Raw genomic sequence first — 25,330 nt, forward strand, 5'->3', positions numbered from 1 at the left:
CCGTACTTAGCCTCTTTTTTGTTATAATGGAGTAAATTCGATTACAGAAACGTACTGGACTTAAAGAGAAAACGTTAAATAGAATGTGGAATATATTAATCATTATTATTACGGTTTGAAAAATAATTATAAATACCACTGTTTATGATTTGATAAACAGCAGTACTGTGTGTGAGTCAATATAATTAAAGGTACAGGGAATATTCTTTGTTGCCAAGGTTGGTGGCGCATTGGCGATGTAAGGAATGTTGTGTTGATTGTTATTTCTTACGGAATCAATGTCTATATAGTCGTGATCACTTACCATCAGGTGACCAATTTTCATGTCCGCCTATTTATTATAAATGATAACATATGAATAATAATTTAAGATATATGTTCCGAAGTTTGCGGAATTAAAAGCTGTGAAAAATACCTCAACGCACATACGCCGTTTTCCCTACAGATTTATAATAGTAAGTAACATTAAGCCGTTATTGTTACATACGAAACTTTTCAGCGAATTTTCTAACGCAGGTGGGGTACATGAAGCAATTTGTTATGTTGAGTGAGGAAAGGGGGCGAATAGACGCACAATTTGTGTAACGGTCGGGGAGACTGGGGCTAATTGTATGGTATTTATATGGAAATTCGGTATATTTATGAGCTGAGATCGTTTATCAAAAATGTTGGAGGCGTTTTTTTAATAGAGCCGTTTTAGGTAAGTAAAAATAAAAATAAAATTATACGGTCTAATCACGTAGTAACATTTATTTTTGGGGTAGTAGGTCTTGGTAATAATTTTTGTTTTATCAGTTTGTTTTTACGATACGGAGCGTTCATATCATATTACCGATTGCCGATTATATAAAATGCTGTTCTGGTGAGGATCTATTAGGTGTCTATATATATATATATATATATATATATATATATATATATATATATATGTATATATATATATATATATATATATATATTATATTATTAGCATTTGTTTTTTACATGTATTTTCAAGCAGTGACGCACTTAAGCATTTTTCATGTACATGCAGTGCATGAAGAGTTTTTAGTGTTTTAAAATTCATTCATCATTATCTTGTTGATTGTCTGTTACAATGATCAAAAATTTGGGACAATTTCAATCCATCCCTTTTTTACACCTACAACTCGATTTTTCTTAAGTAGTTTAGCGCTAATTACTCTGGCAAATGGGCCACCTGATGGTTAAAGGTCAACCGCCTATAGAAATAAGAGTTTGATTTTTTTTAACTATTTCTTATAACGCCAATATAACTTGTAGAAAACCCTACCATCTAGTAAATACGTTAAGGTAGGCAGCGGGTAAACAATATAGTTATGTTATGTATAAGAATAACAATTCTAATAAGGCTGGTAGCTCCTAATTAGTTCGTTACGATAAAAACTCCAGCTTTGTAATATAAATATTAAACATATAATATTTTCTATTTTATTAGTCTTTGGTCACCAAGCTATGTCGTTAAGCTATGTCTTTAGCTCCAAACCTTCTCCTCAAAAAGAGGAGAGGAGGCCTTTAGCCCAGCAGTGGGACATTCACAGGCTGTTACGGTACGGTATTAGTCTTTACAGTTAAATCCATTCCGTTACTTATAACTTCCATCGATACTTCGTAAATTTATAAAATAATTTACTTTACACACAACTTAAACGTAGTAAATATTCTTTAACGTAACTAATAAAATAGTTTCAATTAAAGATTAACCTACAGTCACAGTTAATGAGCACTCTATCAAGCACAACTGCGGAACCAGTGGAGCAAAACATCGCTACGATTAAACTAATGCGATCTCTGCTCTCTGTTTATTTATCTATTTTACGGTTTGTTGACCAATTCATCGTGTAATTTATCCAGGATTCTTAAAGCCGTTTGCTAGTCAAAGCGAAACTAGAAACCATACTGAAGGATATTTTCAGGAATAAAATTATTTAAATATATTAATTCGTAAACGAAAAACAAACACGGTATATAAGTTTGTTTACAAAGCTGTTGGAGAAGTCTGCCAAGCTGAAATCGACTTTGTTAAATCGCAATGCTATAAAGAAAAAATATATTTATTTTATTACTCGAAATTAGCCACATATAAGCGCATATGGCTCATCATCCATATCATATGAATTGTATGTAACTGTATCGAATATTTCGCAAACTAAAAAGAAAGCCTCTTATACCTGAGGCAATTCTGATTTTTTGTTGAAAATAAACTTCTCTTATTAAATAGTAAAAATTGTTGATATAAATAGTTCAATATAGAATAACGCGCCCCACTCTTTCTTCGAATCGCATACAGTGCAATGTAAGCTGTAATAATGTAACGCGTCTTCGTGGATTGAACTCACCATACATATATAGTCAGTATAGGTTCGAGTGTTAGGAAATGGCACACGTATCACTTGGACGATAGAAGGAATATTTGTAACGTTTGCCAACTGCAACATTTTCCACTGTACTGTCTCCCTGACATGACAGGCCGGGTCCTGTGTAGGTAATGTTTAGTCTATTAAATCTCTCGCCAATTAGTTTTCTAGACTAGTTCCAAAGAATATATTGAGAACAGGAATATAATTATATTTTCTATCGGTTATCTTTTTCAAGTTCTGATATACATAAATTTATGTTCGATAAATGATTATACATGGTAGAAATGCTTTTCTCTGTAGTTGATAAGATTAAATAAAAAACATTTGATTTTAAATTGGAATCAGACAAATCAGGAGTGGAACCAGTCGCAACACTTTCTCAAGCATCAAAAATTAACTGATATACAAGTAATACACTCAAATTGCTGCAATATCACGACGCCGCCTCACGACCGCGTCTGCATACCTTGCCTCTGACAGCTTCGAACTTGAGAAAAATGTTAATAAATTGTATGACAAAAAAATTACGTATATAAATTATCATTATCAATAATAAGAAGTAATTATAATTATTGAATTAATTGTATTAAAAGTTGTAAAAAATATTTAAATTAACAATAACAAAAGGCTTCATACGTATATACATATATATCGTACATAGTATTAAAGTTGTCGTAAGTATTGTTTTCCACCAACCCGCATTGGAGCAGCGTGGTTGAATAAGCTCCAAACCTTCTCCTCAAAAAGGAAGAGGAGGCCTTAGCCCAGCAGTGGGACATTTACAGGCTGTTTACAGGCTGTTAAGTATTGTATTTGTTAATAACTAGCGATTGATTCAAGTTTTAATTAGTATGAAAAAAAAACAATAGTAGCTTATGTTATTATAGTTGTAAGTTAGGTGAAATTAAGAAAACTGTTTATTTGTCATTTCTTATTTTAATTATTACAGCATGGCTAGTCCAGCTTAAATATTGTAGTTCGAGACAGCTGAAAAGTTTAAGTTACTGTGACGTTTTATATATATAAACTTTTCACATCTGTCTATATAGACAGATGTGAAAAGTTAGTGTTACATAGATGTTGGGTATATTAAGCAGTGGGTAAATACAGTGAATGATAACTTTGAACGTATACTTCTAGTACTTCTAAGCCGTACACAATATAATATTGAACAATGATAATGAATAATTTAATTCATTATATCCACCGGCAAATTAAAATTTAAAAAAGGAAGTATCAAAAATATATTTGCGTACGAATATTTTAATTAAAAAGTCAATTGTGATTATTTCCATATATCCCAAGCGATAAAATTGAATTGATTTTCATCATTCAACTATGAAGCGCTCTCAACTACGAGGATATTAGCTCAGCTGAAGGGTATGGGGGATTTAAGTACTTTTGAGAGCATTCCTAATAAACTTTTTAAAAGAAACCTCTCCATTTGGCCACTATGCAAAGAATATTTTACAATGATAAAAAATTTTGTTCATTTCATTGTTTTCAAGTATTTTTAATAAAATTTTAAAAGAAATTATGAATTAAAAGAAACTAATTTGAACACCAATAATTATAAATAATTTATATGAATCAAGCTCACGTTAAACATTTCGGAGTTTTTGGATATAGAGATAAATTTTTAATTAAACTAATCAAATTTGCTTTTATTAGTTTTTTTTTAAATAATCATTTATGTAGTTTCACCTAAGTTCGAGCTCTTTGTTGTTACTAATTGTCGTACAAGCACGAACAAGATCTTGCATGATTGTCGGGTTACAAGTTCATCCTTTTCGCGTAAATTTTCTCTTAAATATTGGGTACATACACTTTCATTTCGTATAATTTAAAAATACTAATAACATAATAAATAAATAAAGAATCTAAAGCAGAATTCGCTATACTCGAATAGATTTATTAATTCAGTTTTAAAATGTTATTTTACACTATAAAATTCTATGTTTTTGGAGCATAAAATTAAAAAAAAAATTAATTGGCAAAGCTAACACTATCTGTGGAATTTTATTACAGAAAAGTATCCAGTGCCACAGGAAGCTATTGACTTTGCGGAGTTGGAAACTTGATGTTACGAATATATCAATCATTACTTTTTTTAAACCAATCTATAAACTCGAAATGATGTTCACTGCTTCTGTTAATAGATTATAATAAATATTATTTCAGATTTACGTAATATTATACACAGTTAAAACATTCCAAGCAGAGCTTTGAGCTCCATGTTTATAGCGTCGGCTTTTTTTAAGTATTAAAACGGTTGCGATAATCAAAGCGTATGACGTAAGACATAATGCATAGCATTATACATAACTAAATATACTAATCGAGCAATATAAATATCAGTTGTTTAAATTCTCTAAGCGCTATTGCCGCAGGGTTGTCTTCTGCTAGGGGATGATAAATGATGATTCATTTGAAATCTTGAATCTAAAGTGATTCTTAGAATATTGTAGTATTGATTAAAATTTGTTGGATTTGAGGCGGTAAATACTGTTTTTGTTTTATCCAAAAAAAATATTGTTATCTAATTTTGTATTAGTTATACATAGTAGTAATCTAATAAAACATAAGCAGACAACAATACAATACTTTTAACATTGATAAAAATTGTTGTTATAAGGATTCAGACGGTGTTATTTCATTAATGGACTTTTTTTAATCCTTAGACTTAAGTTTGTATGAGTTGCTGCGTGCTTGCGTGTTGCGCGTTCTAAATAGATTTATTACCTTCAGAAGTTAGAATAATTATATAAATAAATAATATATTATTAGAAATAAGGTGCTTTAAAAGTACGCTTTTAATTATGTTTTATTTTCAGGACAAAATCAATTAACATTAAGAAAATCGACCAAACATGCAAATAATATTAATTAAAGCAAAACATAAAATCGGATCATTTTAATTGCACGGTAGAATGGAATAAGTATAAAGAACCCTGTCGCTTTAATAAAAGTAGAAGCAGTCATAGTGAATTATCATTGGGCTTAGTTTGACAGAGTTGTAAAAGCAGCTAAATATTGGGAGGACCCTTGGGACGAACCAACGCTATCTTTACGAGTGTTCCAGTTAGATTGCTTTTTGTTCGTTCTGTTTATTATTGGAAATATGGACTCATGTAAGTTATACTAGTTTGACAAGCCGTTTGGAGTGGTTGGTAGGTACCTGCCTTTCACGCCGAAAGTTGTGGGTTCGATTCCCGGGTTCGATTTTAATCACGGGATTAAAGATGGTATGTCACATGTCCCTATACTTAAGTAGTTCACTTTTTTTTTTTTTATAGAATAGGAAGGACGAGCATATGGGCCACCTGATGGTAAGTGGTCACCAAACGCCCTTAGACATTGGCATTCTAAGAAATGTCAACCATCGCTTATAGCCAATGCGCCACCAACCTTGGGAACTAAGATTTTATGTCCCTTGTGCCTGTAATTACACTGGCTCACTCACCGTTCAAACCGGAACACAACAATATCAAGTATTGCTGTTTTGCGGTAGAATATCTGATGAGTGGGTGGTACCTACCCAGACGAGCTTGCACAAAGCTCGTCAAACTACCACCAGTAAAACTTACCATTCAACCGGACTAGAAAAATAGGAAGTTTCGCTGTTTGGCGGTAGAATTACCTGGATATCCAAACGTGCCTTCATGAAGCTCTAACATCGTATCCGTATTAATTTTGAAATTATATTTAATTGTTATAAAAAAATCTCAAAGAATTGGCGCAAAAAGTCACATTGGAGCTTGTGAGGTTTTACTGATTTTTATTAATTATTTTGAGATTTTTAGAAAATAATGGTAATATTTTTAACTAAATTAACACTGGTTGGAAATTATTGACCGAAAAAACTACGCGATATATATATATATAAAAAGAACAAAACACGGAAAGATTGACTCGTTCGATGGTTGCCAGGGTGATTGCAGGAATTCCAATAAAAAATGTAATAGAATTGTAAAATATTAATTATTAATAAATTATATAACAAAATACGTGTGGAAGAGAATAAAATGTTAAAAGTAAATGTGAAGGATTGTTTTACTGGAGTATTCTTACAAGCTTAAATAATTTATGTCATGTAATAAAGTACAGTACAAGTTTCTATAACAGAAAAAAAAAAAACTTTAAAATTTAATTAACTATATAATTATTTTATTTTCAATGTTTATAAAAAAATATATGGAGATATATTAATTTTGTATTCTATAAAAATGATGTGTTTTTAAACTGTATGTCGTGTTTGAAGGTAATAGTCATCATTCATCATTATCATTATCTTCTAGGAGGCGTTTGGGTACTATGGCCTCGTGGTTATAACGCGTACGCCATCTCTCATTTTCTACCAAAGGTCCGAAGATGCGCCTTAGTATTTTGAAAGTAATAGCACTTATTACTAATGTGGAATGTTTTTCGTTCATGAAAGAATAGTTGGTCACTACTTACAGTAACAGCCAGTAAATATCCCACTAATAATAATAATAATAATAATAATAATATCCTGGGACATTTTTCACACACGGCCATCTGATCCCAAATTAAGCTTGTACTAAGCTTGTGCTATGGAAACCAGACAACTGATATACTACATATACTACTTTTCTTTTGTAAATACATACTTATATAGATAATTACACCCAGACTCAGGACAAACAGACATGTTCATGAACACAAATGTCTGTCCTGGGTGGGAATCGAATCCACAACCTTCGGCGTGAAAGGCAAGTGTTCTACCAACCACGCCAACCGGCTCATATCCCACTACTGGGATAATTCCTCCTCTCCCTTTTGAGAGGCCACTACTCAGTTGTTGCAATTGATTTTGCGTTACACGTAAACTAAACTTATATTTCGAATGTATGTGCCCATCATTATATTACATTTGACAAATGACATAACATTGAATTGAATTTCATTTAATGTATCAGGAAGTTTCAGCCTATATTAAATTAATAGTAAGTTAGATCTGATTTCACTAAAGTGAAGCCACTTGAAATTAATGCTAAGCTAAAAGATTAAATAATTAGCGATTAAATCTAAAAACCTTACAACGATCAAGGCTATTTTATGTGAAACTATGTATATAAAAAAATGTTGTATTATTTTAACATATCTGATAAAAATACAAATATCTTAGAAAGACAAATTTAACTCGATGCAATGAAAACATATTTTGATCTTTTAAAGTTACAAGAGTTATCACAAGAATCCAGAGTTCTTTTTAGGAGGCAATGTCAAAAGAATTTGAATGAACTATCAAAAGCAGTCATAATGGTATAATAATTCAGATATACCGTAAACAGTTTCCCCCGCATTAACAATCGTCCCCTATTCGATTAAGGGAAGGAAATAAAAAAACCAGCTTCCTCCCTATCTCTATTTCATAATTTGCATCGCAAACGCAAATAAATTTAAAATATTGCTGAAACCTTAATTCCACCCTACTGACAATCGTATCAATCTTGGATATTCAACAACTGAATTTCTTCAAATGTTTGAATGTACGTAGTTTGTGAGATTAATGTACTGTATAGAAATTTATATTTCCTAGTTAATAAATATTTGTATAGACCTCGTGGATGATGTAATTAAACAAAAATGCAGGGAGAGACGATATGGCTTAGTGGATAGAAAAAGTAACAGCCTGTTAATGTCCCACTGCTGGGCTAAGGCCTCCTCTCCCTTTTGAGGAGAAGGTTTGCAGCTTATTCCACCACGCTGCTCCAATGCGGGTTGGTGGAATACACATGCGGCAGAATTTCAATGAAATTAGACACATGCAGGTTTCCTCACGATGTTTTCCTTCACCGTTAAGCACGAGATGAATTATAAACACAAATTAAGCACATGAAAATTCAGTGGTGCTTGCCCGGGTTTGAACCCACGATCATCGGTTAAGATTCACGCGTTCTTACCACTGGGCCATCTCAGCTTAGTGGGTAGAAAAAGTAGATCTTAACAGTAGATGTGCATACAAATCTGAGACTGAGTTTTTTAAATACTATGTTTTTTTTTGCTGATTTGCGATAGAATATCTGATGAGTGGGTGGTACCTACCCAGATGAATTTGCACAAAGCCCTACCACCAGTAAATGTATATTATTAATTCCGAAACGGTGATAAGTTTACACATAATTTAATCTTTATAACACGATGAGTCAAAAGTGGTTTAAAATTTGTCTCACTAAAAATAAAGAATATATTATTTTTTATATTTTTACGATTTATATTATTTTAGAAAATGGCGCGTGAATGATGCTTTGTAAAAATGTATTTTTATTTTATATACAAATTTAGGTATCAATATAACTTATATATACACAATTTATTTACGGAATTAATTATCTTTTTAAATTTCACAATTACACATTCCAATTAATATTAATATAAATTTATTTCTACTTTTAATATTAAACAGATATCGTTTCGTCTTTCAATATAAAAATAATACCGTTATCGAATCTGTAATTACCTATATTTATATTTCATCGGTTTGTAAGTCCATCTCAATATTTTAATCTTTATTATATAAAAAATCCAACAATATCTTGTATTCCCCGTGTGTACAGAGGGGACCGAGATCTGAGACATCTTTGAATGACAAATTTGTTTCTTGGTAACTTAGGGAGAATTTATTTGTACTGGTTTAAGAAATAGCACTCAATATTGCTAATGTTTTAGATGGACTTTTTTTCTCGTTATATTTAAGATACGTTGATTTTTGTGAATTTTTAGAAAACCTTTTGTTTGAGCTGTTAGTGTAATTGAGCTATTATTATGATTTTTTTTATAAAGGATACGATGAACGTCCATGTGAGGTAACGCTAATTATTCACCTTTGTTAATTTAGGTACTGTAAAATGTCTACTGTGCAGTTGCAAGGAGTTTGCTGCTTAAAGTAAGTTTTGGTTAAAGTAAGACTTGTATGATTTTTTTTAATTGTTTGTCTTTACATTTTTATAAAATAAGTATAAAAATTATCAACGAAAAGGAATACTAAATAATTTACTAGCCTGCTAATGATCAACTACTGTGTAAAGCCGTTGGTCATTTGAAGATCCTTTTGAACTTATTACGCCACACTGCTTTGCGGGTTGGTATATGCAAGAGATATTCATCATGCATAGGCAGGTTTCCTCAAATTGTTTTTCGTCGCCACCGAACACGAAATCTATGCGAAGACAAATTACATGAAAATTCAATTGTGATTTCCCGGGTTTGTACTCGCAAAGTTCGGTTTAAGATTCACGTATTCTAAGAACTGAGCTATTTCGGCTCATGCTTTCAAAATTACCAAACATGTTGTGATTTTAATAATATATCTGACGTCACTCACGTCTCATTTTATTTCAATTGAAAATAAATGCCTAAGGAAAGGTCACTCGAAAATAAAGCAAAAAAATTGGAAGGGTCCCGTCATAATGATCAGTGAGTACTTTTATGTATTCCTGAAATTTTCTAGATCCAGGGGAGAGAATTGAGGAAAAGTCCAGGATTTTAATAGCCCCCAACAAAAGATTGTTCTTTTTGTGAGGCCAGACGGTATTGAGCTTGGCTTTGGAGGTTTTCTGTATTCAATGTAGAATAAAATATAAAATTTTCATAACAAAAATTAACATTGAAATATTACGGTGAATTATAGAAAAATATGATTTAATTTTTGTTGATGTGAAAATTAAAAAAATTAAAATTAAATTAAGCTTACTTTAATAGTTATGCGTTGAATCATAGTAGTATCAAAATAGGACATAAATATTCGTCTGTTTTAATCTCATCGAGTGTAATGTTAATCTTAAAACCACATCTAGAAATACTTTAAAAACAAAAAGAACATGAATCCTTGAGGCTTTATGCAGTAAATGTTCAGTAACAAAATAATTATGATCATCATTCAATTCCGATATACCATTATGGTAAGCGCTGCCCCGCGGTTCGATCGTGATATTATCTCTGCCGCTACTGACGTACGTACGCCTACCACTCTTTATGTAATGCTAAAGAAACAACACTATGAGAAGCTTTCAATAACAGTTTCTTATTTATTTTTATATAATTAATACACAGTTTATTACCAGATCAAATAAATGTGATAAAAGAAATAATATAAGTGAAAGTAATGTATTGAATGTATTTTGATCAAAGGTTATTTCGGATGGAGTCATCACTTGCACGGGTACTGATAATTTTATAATGTTTGTTTATATTTTTAATAAGCAAAATGTACATAAAAGTTAATATTTCTCCTACAATATTATATCTGTTATATTTATAAAAAGGATCAAAAAGTATTCAGTGTACATTAAATATTTTAAATGTAAAACATTCTCCACAACAACGTTGTTCAGCCAGTAGCGTCCAGAAAACAGCTAGCCCGCAGCAGGCCAATCAATATAGTGGCTGCAATTATGGTAATGCATAACCGCCGGCTACTGCGAGCCGAGATGCAATTGAAAATGTAAACGAAGCGACCTCTTTCAGTTTATGATAGCCTGGTACCTCATCTAGTTGAATTTAGGGATAATCTTTTATGAAAATCCTCCCGTTCCATCCCATTTTATCTTTAAAAGATAAGATAAGAAACATTATGTTCGCATAATAAAACTCTTTGCTTGATATTGTGCAAAGAATAAAATATTTTGGACAACTATAGAGAAAGATAATTTTTTTAAAAACTGTCCTTCTGTTTTGGTATCAGGAAACTATTACATCAGTTATAACAACAACACACTATATATTGTCGTGATTATTCCATTCTTCGTCACTTCGTTTGCTCGATTACTAACTAGTTTTTGCCGGTGACTTCGCTCAAGTGCTGGGAGGCAAGCAGATGCTAGGTATAAAAAAGTATAGTATAGCCTGATCTTGCTAGATTTTTAAGGTTGCTTCATACGTTCATCAAAATCCGTTCAACCGTAAAAGCGTAAAAAACAGAAAGACAGACTCACTTTTGCATTCCCCTTTCTCCGATTTTTCCTTTTAAAAGTTGAATTCTTTGTTCAATCAGAGGTCAATTCCTATATAATGCCAAACCTATACTTAATTTCAGCAGAGTAAATTACGCAAATTATTCAAGAAAATGTATAGAACCTTAGTTACCTTCGCAGTTATTACTGTAATAGTATAAAAGTTTGTGTTTTTATGCCCGAAATCGGAAGAGTATTTAGGAAATAAGGAAAAAAGTCTATTTCTATTTATTTTAATATTGAATTATATCTTAATATATTAAGCGTTATTTAAGTAGTGTTTTAATTTATGTTATTTATTTATTTTTATATAATTTTGCTTGTTAGTATTAATATTTTATTATTATACATATGTATGTATCTGTATTGGGGTAATGAACTTTCATTACATTGAAATGTTAATCTTAGTATAGACGACGTCTTGCGCAGTTAAATTAATTTTAGTTTGTATATCACGAGTAGTAGTAGGTTTTGTTTCCCAAGGGACAAAGTATTTGCTATACAGACGTTTGTCGCGGTCTGCAATTGTTCTTATGTGTTATACCACTTCTCGGCAACCACTTTAATCACAACTTTTCAAGGATTTAATTGACCATATTTAACTAAACGCTATAGATTGCGAGTGACCGTTCAGCTATCATTGAATTAGAAAATAGATAAAACAGAATAAATTGACTTATAAAAATTACTCAATTTATGCTTTGCTATGGTAAAAATGCCTATCATCAATGTAATTGATTCAGGTAATCCTGACTTGTAGCCCAATGCAAAAATCATCAAGATCAGTTCATAAATAGAAAACGTTACGCCCAAATATCCAAATATATATAATGTAATCTCCTCCATTTTTTGAGGTCGGTTATAAATATTCCAGGATAAAAAAAGATAGGCTACAGCCAAACACCAGGAAAGTTCTAAAAGGAGGTACAAGACATTAGTCATTGCCGTCTACTGTCTCACGAGATGTTCTAAGTAGTAAGGCGGTTGTAAGCGCGTAATACTTATTCAAAGAGCATAATGTTGGCTACATACAACGTAGATGTCTAGGAGAAAAAAATCCGCTCAGCCATTAGCTCATCAATTTTTCTAAAGATAACTAAAATTTTTGGGTCATAAATGTACAAAATGGAGATTTTATAAAATAACATCATCATCAGAATATAAAATCGTTTTTGACGGGATGTTAAACAGACCTCATAAAGACACTGCCTCATGCAGCGTTATCGACATTTCCAGTGGCTGACGTTTTCAAGAAAAAAATCTAATTACGAGGGTAAAATTAAAAAGCCCGGTCAGTCGATCTGGTGGCGGCGTGTCTCGGCCGTCTCGGTAATTAAAACTAAAATGGATTCTTTCCTAGGCCCTTGTTAGGGTCTAGAACGGCATTCTCTAATGATACATCCTGTTCCATTGTCTCGGTAACAATGGTTTGTATTATTTTGAAATTTATTTTCATTGTCTAAACTGGGAAAAGTTGCTATAATTTTTACTCCACTGTGGCCCAAGAATGGATATGAATTAAAGCTTAAGCGGTTGAACCGGTTTAAAACGAGACGTGACATGTCAGATACTTGGGTGTACTAAAAGTATGTTTTTTTTTTTAATTTAAAGCAATTGCTAAAAAAAGCTCGTTGAGCTAAGCGTCCACCAATAATCATCGCGTTTTTTTTAATCATAATATTCAGAACATTTTTATTTTGTATCTTTATAGCGAGCTGATAGCAGTTAATATTTCATAGCAAAGATAATTTCGGCTAAAACCAAAATATAATATATAAAATGGATAATCGCGTAAGTTTAAAGGGTACATTGTTGAGTGTACGTTATTGTTTGATGACAAATAGTCATCAAACAATAACGTTTATTCCTATGATTTCAATATAAGAGATAATTGAGTTTGTGTAACTGGTATATAACATAGCAATGAGAGGCAAATACCCATACTAATATTAAAAATGCAAAAGTAACTAATCACATAAGCGATTTTGATAAAATTTGGTATGAAGCAAGTTTGAAAGGCAGGGAGAACATACAGTTTTTAAGCCTAACACTTGATCCTTCTCACACCAGGCGGGCGAAAATATTTTTATAATATTAAGTGATGTATAAATATAAGTGTAATATTTTAATGCATCCTCGATTACATACTTTCTATTGTACATAAAGCTATGTTTATATGCGATACAACTCAACAACTGCGTATCGGACAATGCAAACAAAACGTTCTGAATTATCTCATTTTCGGCACAATGCTCTATTAAATTAACATTTGATATCATTCGTGTCACGGACAATCGAACGAATGCACGAATGAATGTGTGAATGATTGAAAGCCTATATAGAATCGTATTAGGCAGTGTGCAGTCTAGCGGATGCGGACTAATGTATGTACGTCTTTCAGCGGAATGGTTTACGTGTTATTACACAGCCAAAAAAAATCAGTGTAATGTTTTCATGGTTCACGTTTGTGAGTTTCTTTGTTCCACCATAACTTTTAAATGCCTGATCATATTTGGATTTGTTGGGAATCGTTAGAATCTTTAGATCATCGTGAGTGACACTAGCTATACATTTTAGTTTCTTTTTATTAATTATAGGAACTAGTTTTATTGTATAGTACAAATAAAATACGGTCTATAATAAGGGATACTAAGATCTATTCAGTATCTATCTGTGCTTAAACAATATTATATTAGAGTATTATTGCATTCGGGAACAATTTTATTACCTACTACATATAAAAAAAACAAAAGTTTAATTTAATTTTGAGCGTATTTAATTTATGTAGCTGTGTTGACGCCCTTACATACTTACGCGTTTCATCTCAAAACCCGCTCCTCGGGATAAACGAGAATAAATTTTGATATAAGAGATCAATTTTGAATATTAATCATCAGTCGACTTCTGAAAACCTAATTTCGTACGTTTTATGCTCTTTGCTTAAAGATAAATTAAATATGTAAGGTAATTTTCGATTAAAACATTTCAAAAGCAGTATATGTTCGTAAATTATTTACCGCTAGATAAGAGGCACGTTTATATGATTTTATAGAAATAACGTAACGTCATCAAATTGTTCTGTGATGGCGGATTGGTGGATATCTAATTATGTACACTTAATAAAATTTATTTAATCAAGATGCATTTTTTTGTGTTGTATCGTAATGTAGACAAAAAATGAATTGTATGCATTTAACTCTTGAAAATTTCTCTTAATTTCTTGAATCTATTTAAAACGCTCTCTATTACGTTATAACAAGTCTGTTTTCTTATATCAAACAGTATCATTACATTAAATAAAATATGGCATTTATTTGCCTTAGTCTTTATCTACGTACAATCCTCAATGTTAAATGTCATTACAATCAGGTCAGTGGTTTAATCAAGACTAGGTAACAAATAAGCAGAGGCGTTTATTATATTCATATAGATAGTTTCTATTGTAAAACTTAGTTGTAATAGTTACTGATTTATGATATTTACTTACTAACACTTTTCTGACTTTAAACTTAAACCTGGATTGATTTTCATATATCACAAATGTAAAATTTAACAGGTTTTCTATTGTAACAAACATACTCATTCATTGTCTGTGCCAAGATCGTTTTAAACGTGCCTTTTCCCCAAGGAAATTCAAAGTCAGCGGCTTTTCTCTGGCTTCGAACTTGGTAATGATCGTAATAAAGAGAAGGGACTCGTATGAATACGTACAAAATTACGTTCTGTCGGGATTTGATTTGTAATTGCACATGTAAGGTTTCAACGCAGTCTTTAATTTCGTACTCCGACGCGCCTGGGGAAAAATACCGAAAAACGGTAACGATTTTTGATGAACTGTTTAATTAAAGAGCTTTATTTTAAATTGAAGTAAAACTCACGTGTATTTTCAGTTTTTTTTAATTATCATTTTATGATTATATTAATTAAAACCTGATAAATAGGTATTTAATTAGGTATAAAAAGATACATTGATGACAGAAGCATAATAAGCTATCCCTATTTTCCGTAAAACTCATTGTATCGTTCTATCGTTGAGTATCTCAATAGTTTAAATAATTGAAATTGAAACCGTTTATAAATCGGTGAATATACGAAAAAAATACCATACACATTGAATAAAGGAGAAAAAGTAAAAAAAAAAACCGCATCGAACATTCAAACTCCTTCGTTTTTTTATCCGGTTAGTAAACTACGAGCTTACATACAAAAACCTGCATAATTATTTCATCAAATATCGATATTTTTCAATCAAACTGTATCATCTAGATAGATTTAGCAAGCTGAAAGCCGGGTCACGTGCGCTCATCCCGCGTGTATCCTGTCTAACAAGATTGCTGCAGTATACTCATTTATTCACGCCGGACTGCCCTACTTACATTAGGTGTCCAACTTAGAATATAAACATTTCACATTCTCGTGTGTATATGGTAATGCAAAATGCACTCTTACGGAATTCGGTCAAGTTTTTGATATCGCTGAGGGAATTTAAATGTTGACGTAAATATATTTAGTTAAGGATACATATATTAAATTTGATAATATCTTTAAATCTGATGCTGATTATTTTTCTATTACAAAAACAGAACATCGATTATAAAATATTATTCAATATTTTTTTAACCCACAGACCAATTTCTTATCTCGTAGGACTTTTTTTTCTCGCTTGAAAAACGCGTTACGCATTTCCCCACGGGAACAGTGGTGGGGTATGTAAAAATCAGCGCTACCCTTTCCATGTTAAGGAGGAGCGCCACGGGATCGCTTGCGCATGCTACCGTGTTATCTGGTAGGTCTAGGGTAGAAGAAGTAGTAGTGGAGTGTATAGTAATATTTTTATAATATTATTTATACTAATAAAATATTATCCTAACGTTAGTACAAGTATATTATATTGTCATGAGTTACTGTTAATAAGGTATATTTTTCAGGGATAACGAAATTAAAAGCGTAAAAAGCGTTATAAATATCGATCAAGCAACGACAACGTTAACAAATGATCAAGAAATAAAGTAAGTAGGATAAAAATAACAATAACAAAATAAACAGATCCTCTAACTACACTACCCGTATTTGCCTTCCAATGCTTCCAAAGGATCATGAAAGCTTTCTTCAAAGTATATCGTGTCTATGGAATGGAATACAAACATTTGATAGTCTCTTCGCAACTTTACCTCATTCCTATTATGTTAGCGAGTAAGGATTTTTCCGACAGCGTACCACGTTGCATTATTTATTGGGTGAAACTTTGTATTTTCACAACATAAGCAAACAGATGCTTCGTTCACCTGTGGACGAGTTCGCTATGTTATTACATTACTTCATTCCAAAATAGACTTTATTCCAAATATTTAAATCACATATTGGAATGCTCGAAATATCAATCGGTTATGGTTTTGTTTTTATATCATCATAATCGCCTCGATGCTAGTCGTCAGTGTAATTTTCGTAGTTGCCGATATTTGTGTTATATATATGATGGAAGACTATAGTTAATCGACTGACAAAGCGGAAGCAATTTGAATTGTTTAAAAGATTTTGATCATTTTAATAATAGTTTTCCATTTTCAATTTTTATTTATTTACGTTATTTTAATCTGATTAATCCCTCTGTACCTGTTGTTAGATATTTCAGTAAATATTTAGAAGTTTCATTACAAGATTAAAATTAAGTTTTTTATAGATTAAGCATTTGTAGATTAACTTTCAATTTTATTACTTTTTTCAGGCATCTAAAAATATTTACCAAAGAATATGTACATATTTTTTTAAGTAAAAATTAAATCTAAGATTATGCAGCGCAAAGTCTCGCTAGTTTAAAAATAAACTTAGTGTTCAGCAACATCGTATACTAATATTACGATAAAAACAGCAAAGAAAGATAATTGATAGTTGATAATATTTTTAATACATTTATGATCAGTAATGCAAGTACGCTGTTAGTAGATGGTGCTGAATATTTTTCATCAAAATATCACATGTTAAAAATGCGAACTGCAAATTCCTTTGAAGTGTTCAAGTTTATTTAGAAGAAGTAAGAGGCTGCATATTGAATAAAATTTAAATATCATAAAAATAAAATAAGCAGAACTTATTCCTTATGACTAGTGGGATTAATATAGCAATAACTATTTATAGTCGATCTTTTACGTAAATTTTATTGACGTTTAAAAGATTTTAATGTTTATTTACTCTGTAGCTACTTACGAGCTGAGCTGGGGTTATTGTATATAAGAATACATATTTTGCTTTAAATAATAATTAAATTGTTCGTAGCACTTTATTTAGATTTTTAAGAATCATTATGCTCAAGTTTATTTAACTTGAGGATAATAACCCAGTGTTAAGAACACGTGAATCTTAACCGATGAATGTGGGTTCAAACCCGGGCAAGCACCTCTGAATTTTCATGTGCTTAATTTCTGTTTATTATTCATTTAGTGCTTTTCAGGAAAGGAAAATAGCGTGAGGAAACCTGCATGTATCGAATTTCATCGAAATTCTACCACATGTGTATTCCACCAACCTGCATTGGGGCAGCGTATTTTTACGTATTAGTTAAGGCGTTAGAAATTAAACGCATCATAAGACACACGAAAAAAAACAAATATTTCTGAACGTAGTTTTTTAAATAGTAGTAGCGGAGACTATTGATACACATTTTTATGACTTTTTTATTACGTTAATAATTTTTGACTTAGATTATTATTGTTACTTTTGTAAAGATGACCAAATCGTTGATATCTACAAATATTTCATATAAAATGTTGTTTTATTTGTTATAAGTTCACTAGAACTACGTCTTAGTTACAGATATACTCTCATAGACTACGTAAGTGAATCTTTAAAATATAAGTTATCATTACTAATTACTATGTAAAATTTTAATGTCAATTGAATCGAGAGTTTTTATTTGAATTTATAAATAATAAGAAAACGCATTTTTAACAGTAAACTAATAACTTAACGATTACGTCATACATGTTTTTTTAATTTTGTTGTACCGCCCTTTAAAATCAACTTAGTTATAACTATTTAGATATTTACTTCAATATTAACTTTAACAACCGCTATATTTTCGGTTTATGTCCTTTTCGTTTCCAAGTCTAGGCCTTATGGCCTACGTGAGTTGTTTAAACACACGACCCTCTTTTATTCTGTCAGCTCAGCAGATTGTTATGAAACAGTTTATGGCAACATTTCTGACACTCCCCCGAGAATTCGAGTATTTTTCTTTAGTTGCTATTTACTTTCACTTAAATTTTTATACCATATATTTAAATGTTATCTTTAATATTATTAGATTAAAGGCGGATTTTTCAATCGTCTTTTCAGAAATATCCTTTATCACCTTTTAATTTTTATATGAAGAAATCTTTTCTATGACTTGACCGTTTTTATATTGAAAACCGATAATATTATTTTTAAGATAAAAGTTAACTTAAAAGTTAAAGGTGATTAAGATTTGGTCCAATAAACTAAAATGAAATGACCTTAGCATGCATGCTAGGCTCTATATTTAAAACGATATTCAGTCTTTGATTAAATTTACATTTTTTTTTCCGTAAATACAAATAATTTAAAATAAAATATATTTTAAGCACATACTAATGAAGAACAGTGTGTTCTTTTTTTGTTTGTACGAATATATAAAGTAGAGTAATATATAGATATATATAGAGGCACACATACATATGCAATTTTCCACATAACAAATTAATTGATTCGAATGCAAATTCTAATACTATATTCAAAATCACGCGCTACATTTGACAGCTGCTAAAAATAAAATCACAAAAACGTATTGCCAAATTGAATTCACACCCGCGTTGCGAAGTATTTTGTCACACGCACGCGACTGTTCGAGACATGAGGGCGCATTGTGATGTTGATGGTCGAATAGATATTGTCGATAAATTAATGTTACACTCATAGAATTTATCGATATTTTGAAAATAATGACGACCTCGCTTTTCCATAATAGTTAAATTATTTTTTAAACAAGGTATTATATATAGGCATTATAGGATTTTGTGTAGGTATATATATATATATATATATATATATAAGTTAAAAAAGGTTTTGTTTTATTCGTCAAGAACTTTTAACCTTACGTGACATGAGAGTTTTTACATGAGGATGTCAGTATCAATACCGACAATTTTTATTGAACTACATTTTGTTTTTCATTAACATTGTTATTTTTTCCATATCAAGTCCCCTCCGCAGCTAGAAATAAGTGCATTTGTGTATAGTCGAATTAACCTAAAATGTTTGATACTGGTTTTTGCCGTTTCAGTAAGACAAAAATATGACGCAACATGCTGTGATGCAATGCACATGAATTGATAGAATATGTACAAAGCGATCTAATAGTTATGCTTCATATTATTTGCTACTGAATTTTACCATCTACGTGACATACAGGCAAGAATTATTTATACAAAGTTAGAGTTAGTTTTGCTCTGAGGCAGACGAGACTATAACGTTGTCAGTTTCCCGTTGTAAGTCGTTTACTTTGAATATAAACAGTCTTGCTTGAATAATTAGATAAACTACTTATTTCTGGATACGAATGCTATAAGCGCCTTATATTCAGAATGCATTCGTATTGTTTATTATTTTATAGAATAGAATAGGAAGGCGGACGAGCATATGGACCACCTGATGGTAAGTGGTCACCAACGCCCTTAGACATTAGCATTGTAAGAAATGTCAACCATCGCTTACATATCAAATGCGCCACCAACCTTGGGACTAAGATTTTATGTCCCTTGTGCCTGTAATTACACTGGCTCACTCACCCTTCAAACCGGAACACAACAATACCAAGTACTGCTGTTTTGCGGTATTTACGGTATCATTTATTATTACCGCTTCAATTATTACTACAAAAACTTATACGTAAAAAAATCTAAATAATTACTATTATCGATCTATATGATCGACAGAATTTTAATCATAATAGCACTAAACGCTTGTATAATAAAGATGTGCTGCATTAATAAGAAAAGGGGTCGTTTTCGTATTGTATCCACTATTTTTGAAGGCGAGTATTAGGACGAACTTGATATAATTTTAAGCAAACTATGAAACCCCTTAAAGTTTATAATTTCTATACTATTTTCTGGTGAACCCATTAAACATAGGGATCATATTAATTTAGTCGTATTTTTTACTCATAAAATTGTTATACCTGATTTTATAAGTAAGTTACAAGACAATTATTTCGTATGTATCAAATGAAAAGTGTACTTCATTCTTATAGTTTTGATATTCTCGCTGGATTTTGAACTCAATTTTATATAATATGATTTTTTACATGTTAAGTAAGTAACAATCTGTAAATTATCCAGGCCTCCTCTTCTTTTGAGGAGACAATTTGCAGCTTTTTACTTACTTAACATGTTGTAAAAAATAATATTTTAAAAAGGTTTTGAGAATTGAATATTATTTGTGATTGAAATTGCCGCTTGATTTTAAATTTTTAAGGATTGAAAAGTATTATTTTAAAATCATAATATGATGTAATACATTAAATCAATTTTTCACAAGTATATGTCCAGGTACATAGAAATAAACTAATAATATAATTGTTAAGAAGCAAAAAAACGCTTTATATATATTTTGTATTATTAAGAATGTAATTTGAAGTTTACGTATTATTTAATTATGTTGCCTTTGAACTTGTTGTTAATCGATGTTAATTATTTCCTTAATAATCTAAATATTACAGGAGTATGCTCGGTAGTACCCGGTAATTTCATTAATTAGCTAACTACTAGTGAAATTACGATAAACCAGAAATTCGTATCAATAATTACAAAATGGAACAAGTCTTCAAATATTATAATAAGGCTCATCGTCTGTTTGAAACTGAGGTCAATATATATATATATATATATATATATATATATATATATATATATATAATGTTTATGTACTATTAACCGGTAATCGTGGGTTAAAACTCAGACAAGCACCACTAATGCGTTTTTCCAGCGTGTAAAAAAAAGAAGACAAAAGCACCACTGAGTATACATGTGTTTCATTTTCGTTTATAATTCATCTTGTGCTCTTCGGTGAAGAATAACATAGTGCGGACACCTGCATGTGTCTAATTTCACTAAAATTCTGCCCTATGTGTATCCACCAATCTGCATTGCAGCAATATCGTGGGACATTCACAGAGTTTTGCTTTACTTTTTTTTTCATGAACTCATGCCCTACGATCATAAGATCTTGATTAAAAACGTGAATATATTAATACATCAATATACGCTACCTTTGAACAGCTTTCAACTTGAAACTATAGGTATGAGGTATTTCGTTAACAAGTTGAATACCTAGGACGGTGTGTAACAAGTTATAAATAAATAGCGTTTCATAAAGTTATTATTAACTTTAAAGATTTTTTTTTTATTTTATAAATTAATTCAAACTTAACACGACAAAGTTTCTTAATATGTATTAATATGTTATAAGTTACATTCGATAATTCTAGACGATAAACATTTTAAAGATTAAAACAGATCACTAATCTTTAACAAAGTTATCTGAAAAAAAAATACTTAAAGGAGATATGAATATAGAAGCATTTATTTTATAAATACTAAAACATAAATAGTTTTTCGTATACAATGTACTTTATCATAGATAAAATTTACTTTTGTATATTTTGTGAAAACGCGTCCAGTTTGTAACTTGGCGCGTTGCTTGAAGCGGGTGTTTACTACGGATCCCCGTCTTATCAGGGGCCCGCAGGCAGAGCCCCAACGTATTTTTGCTAACAACTTTCTTTTCAAGAATTTTCACTGGAGGTACACATTGTTGTTCGGACGGAGTTTGATTTTCTTGTTATCGGCTTTATATAGCACGTTTCAAATGTAGCGAGGGACAAGTTTACTTTTTTTAATAAAGCAAATTGAACGGAATTTAAGTTCGGATTAAAGAGGCGTTATTGTCGTTTATTTAGAATGTTCAATTCTTTATATTTAGTTTTTATTGTGTTTCCTTTTTTGGATGATAGACATTCTCCATTACAATTTTTTATTATTCTTAACAAGGCAGTCTAGCAAATAGAGCACCTGATGGTAAGCGGTCTACCCGCTTTCATTTATTTATATTATATTTGTTTGGTAAGTACGATTAATTGACTTTTAACTACATATACTATCATTGCAAGAAATATAATCCTCACACCGCCAACAACTGCATCAAGCATGTTATGATCCTTGTGTGCTCACTGTCCATTCAATACAATACAATGTATTGTTTGATTATAAGTGGATCGTACCTTGTGTAGACGGACATGCGCAAGTGCTACTACGAGTAATGGAATTTGGTGATTTTAAATATTTCGGAAATAACAAAGATTTTATTATGCTTATTATTTCTTCGAGTCCAGATGAACGTGGATTTTAATATAAGGTTGCAGGTTCAAATTCGCCACTGAATTATTTATGAGCTAAGTTTGTATTGATTATTCATCATGCTGGGTGGTAAAATAAAACATTATAAGACCACCGTGTATTTATGTGGTGAAACAAATTTTTGCACGTGTATAAATAAGCAATGGAACAACGTGGTGGAATAAGCTCCAAAACATTTTATTCCAAAAGATTTTTTGTACCACTACATCATCACATATTCTACCGCCAAACAATAGTTAGTAATGTTGTTTTCCGGTTGGAAGGGTGAGTGGGCCAGTCTTACTACTGACACAAGGTTCATAGCATCATTGTTCCCAAGGTTGGTAGCATATTGTCGATGTAAGGAATGGTTAATATTTCTTAATGCACCAATGTCTAAGGGTGTTGGTGATCATGTACCATCAGATGGCCGTGCCCGACCGCTTATATTTACATTATTATTTTTACTTCTAACAGGTTTTCGTTTATCGTTTGACACCCGCTTATGTTTTTTGCTAGAAAAACATGGCTGTTTATATTACGTTTCGTAAATTCTATTACATTTAGAAATTTTCGTAAAACCAAATTATGGCAACACTTGACTGATGTTTTTATAAAGTTATGTATATAAAATATTGAACACGCCTTACGTGTACTTAGTGAGCCAACGAAAACACGCTACGCTGTATTTTCTATAAAGCTACAGACACACGTTACGGTGATTCCAAAAAAAATATTATTGTAGTTGATTGCAAAGATGTGGCCGTATCTTTTTTGATGGCCGCGTACTGCTTATAGTTAAATTAAAAAGGCGGAACATGAAATTCAGCTAAGAAATAATTATAAATAATCGTCTTCTTACATTACAAAAATATGTGATACGAAAGATCGTAAAAGCTTAACAAAAGGCTCTCAAAAAGTTACAAGTGTTAAAAAATGAAGGTAATCGTCACTAACGAAAGCGCCATGTAATTCATTTTCATCACAAAACTTGCGGAGCGTGGTCTTAAACGATATATAACCTTCAAAAACTTTTACAGGCCCCCTTCGAGAAAAACGCGAACACAGTATTTGTATTAGCGTAACAAATTTATGTATGCATTATTGTATTAAGAATCCGACCCTTATTACAAAGAAATAAAGGCGAGGCAGATAGCAAACATATTTTGCAGGAATATTTCTTACGCAGCACCAAAATTGCCTCTTCCCTTGTATCTCTTATTTTCCCTTTGTTGTTGCGACATCGCATTGCGAATCTGTACTTTATTTTCTATTATTTATCGTCTTCTCGAAATGGACGTGTCAATACCAGTTCTAGTTTACTCGTTGTTATGTAATTCGCGAAACTGATTGGCAATTTAATCTTCAAGATTTATGTCGAGACTTATTCTCTAGCTTGTATAATTTCTAATCAAGTTAGAATATTGTGTATATTTCAATAAATTTTTAAATAATGTTTAAACCTAAGCAATAATGCAAACGAGGCGGTTTTTTTTTCGTAAAATGAAATATCGATGAATGAAATCGTATCTGGTTTTTTATCTTGATACTAGTCATTAGTATATGAGAGTGGTACCTTTCATGTTCGTACAATTCAAGTATTTTTATATGATTGATATTTCAAGTCATATTTTTATAAAATTTTATAAATTATTATTTTTTTGCTGATCTTTTTATTACTATAGTATTTTTTTAGACGAATTTACTTAATCGATTTAATATGTGAATTTAAACCAAAGCTTTCATGAGTTTTGTAAGTTTCATGTGTTCGATTTGCGTTTAAAACTTGAACACTTCGGTGGAGGTAAATAATGTAAGGAAGATGTTTTCCTTAATAAGAGAGCAGGCCTTTAAGTGGCAGTGGGACATTAACAGGATTTTAAATTTAATATAAAATATTGAATAAATATATGCAAATTACTAAATGTCAATAAATCGAATTTACCACATAAATATAAATAAACGAAAGCGGGCAGATATACCAACGGCCACGTATATAAGACGATCGCATAATTACTGATACAACAACCGTCTTGATGCATACTCAGTATTCACGTCTTTGTCTTTTTATAAAATAGTACCTCGAAAGCGTTCGTTTGCTTTCCAGACAACGGATCTGCCGATCGCTTTAAGGTGAGAATGGAAAACTAACGATGTAAATAGGATGTTAGGAGCTCATTCCCGTCTTTGTACTGCATATCAAATATCGTTCTATGGTTGTTTTTTTATGTGGGTAATGAAATTGAATTGATAATAATTTTGATAATAAGTAATTATTTATTTGCTAAATAAATTGAGCTGTTAAGTTACCATTAAAGATAGTTACGAGTTCTAGAAGAACAATAATGGCAAAGTGTAGTTTAGTTACTGTTTGAGAAATACGTAAAAGTAATTTGAAATAAATTTTAAAAATGTATCGTTTACTAGATCTTTAATAACCAATACCAGTAAGAGCGTTTTGAAAAGGATAGTTAAAGCATCGATGGAACAGACTACAAAAGACTGGCGGTAATTAGAATTTTATCCTCGAATATTGCAAGCGTAAATAACTCTGGAGCAACGAAACAAC

General features: G+C 31.1%; 1 protein-coding gene across 6 annotated transcripts in view; it reads right to left on the reverse strand.

Annotated features, from left to right (window-relative positions):
• Positions 1-25,330, reverse strand: part of LOC126781643 (teneurin-m) — a 228,089-nt gene that overhangs the window by 129,989 nt on the left and 72,770 nt on the right. Inside the window, exon 1 of one of the 6 annotated variants that reach the window (XM_050506580.1) lies at positions 2,358-2,377. The exons of the other annotated variants lie outside the window; for them this stretch is intronic. Within the exon in view, the coding sequence (XP_050362537.1) occupies positions 2,358-2,364 (7 nt within the window). The 5' untranslated portion in view covers positions 2,365-2,377. Of the gene's footprint in view, positions 1-2,357; positions 2,378-25,330 lie in introns of those variants that run through there. 6 annotated transcript variants of the gene reach the window in all.

Source organism: Nymphalis io, chromosome 4 (genome assembly GCF_905147045.1).
Source record: "Nymphalis io chromosome 4, ilAglIoxx1.1, whole genome shotgun sequence".
NCBI lineage: Eukaryota > Metazoa > Arthropoda > Insecta > Lepidoptera > Nymphalidae > Nymphalis > Nymphalis io.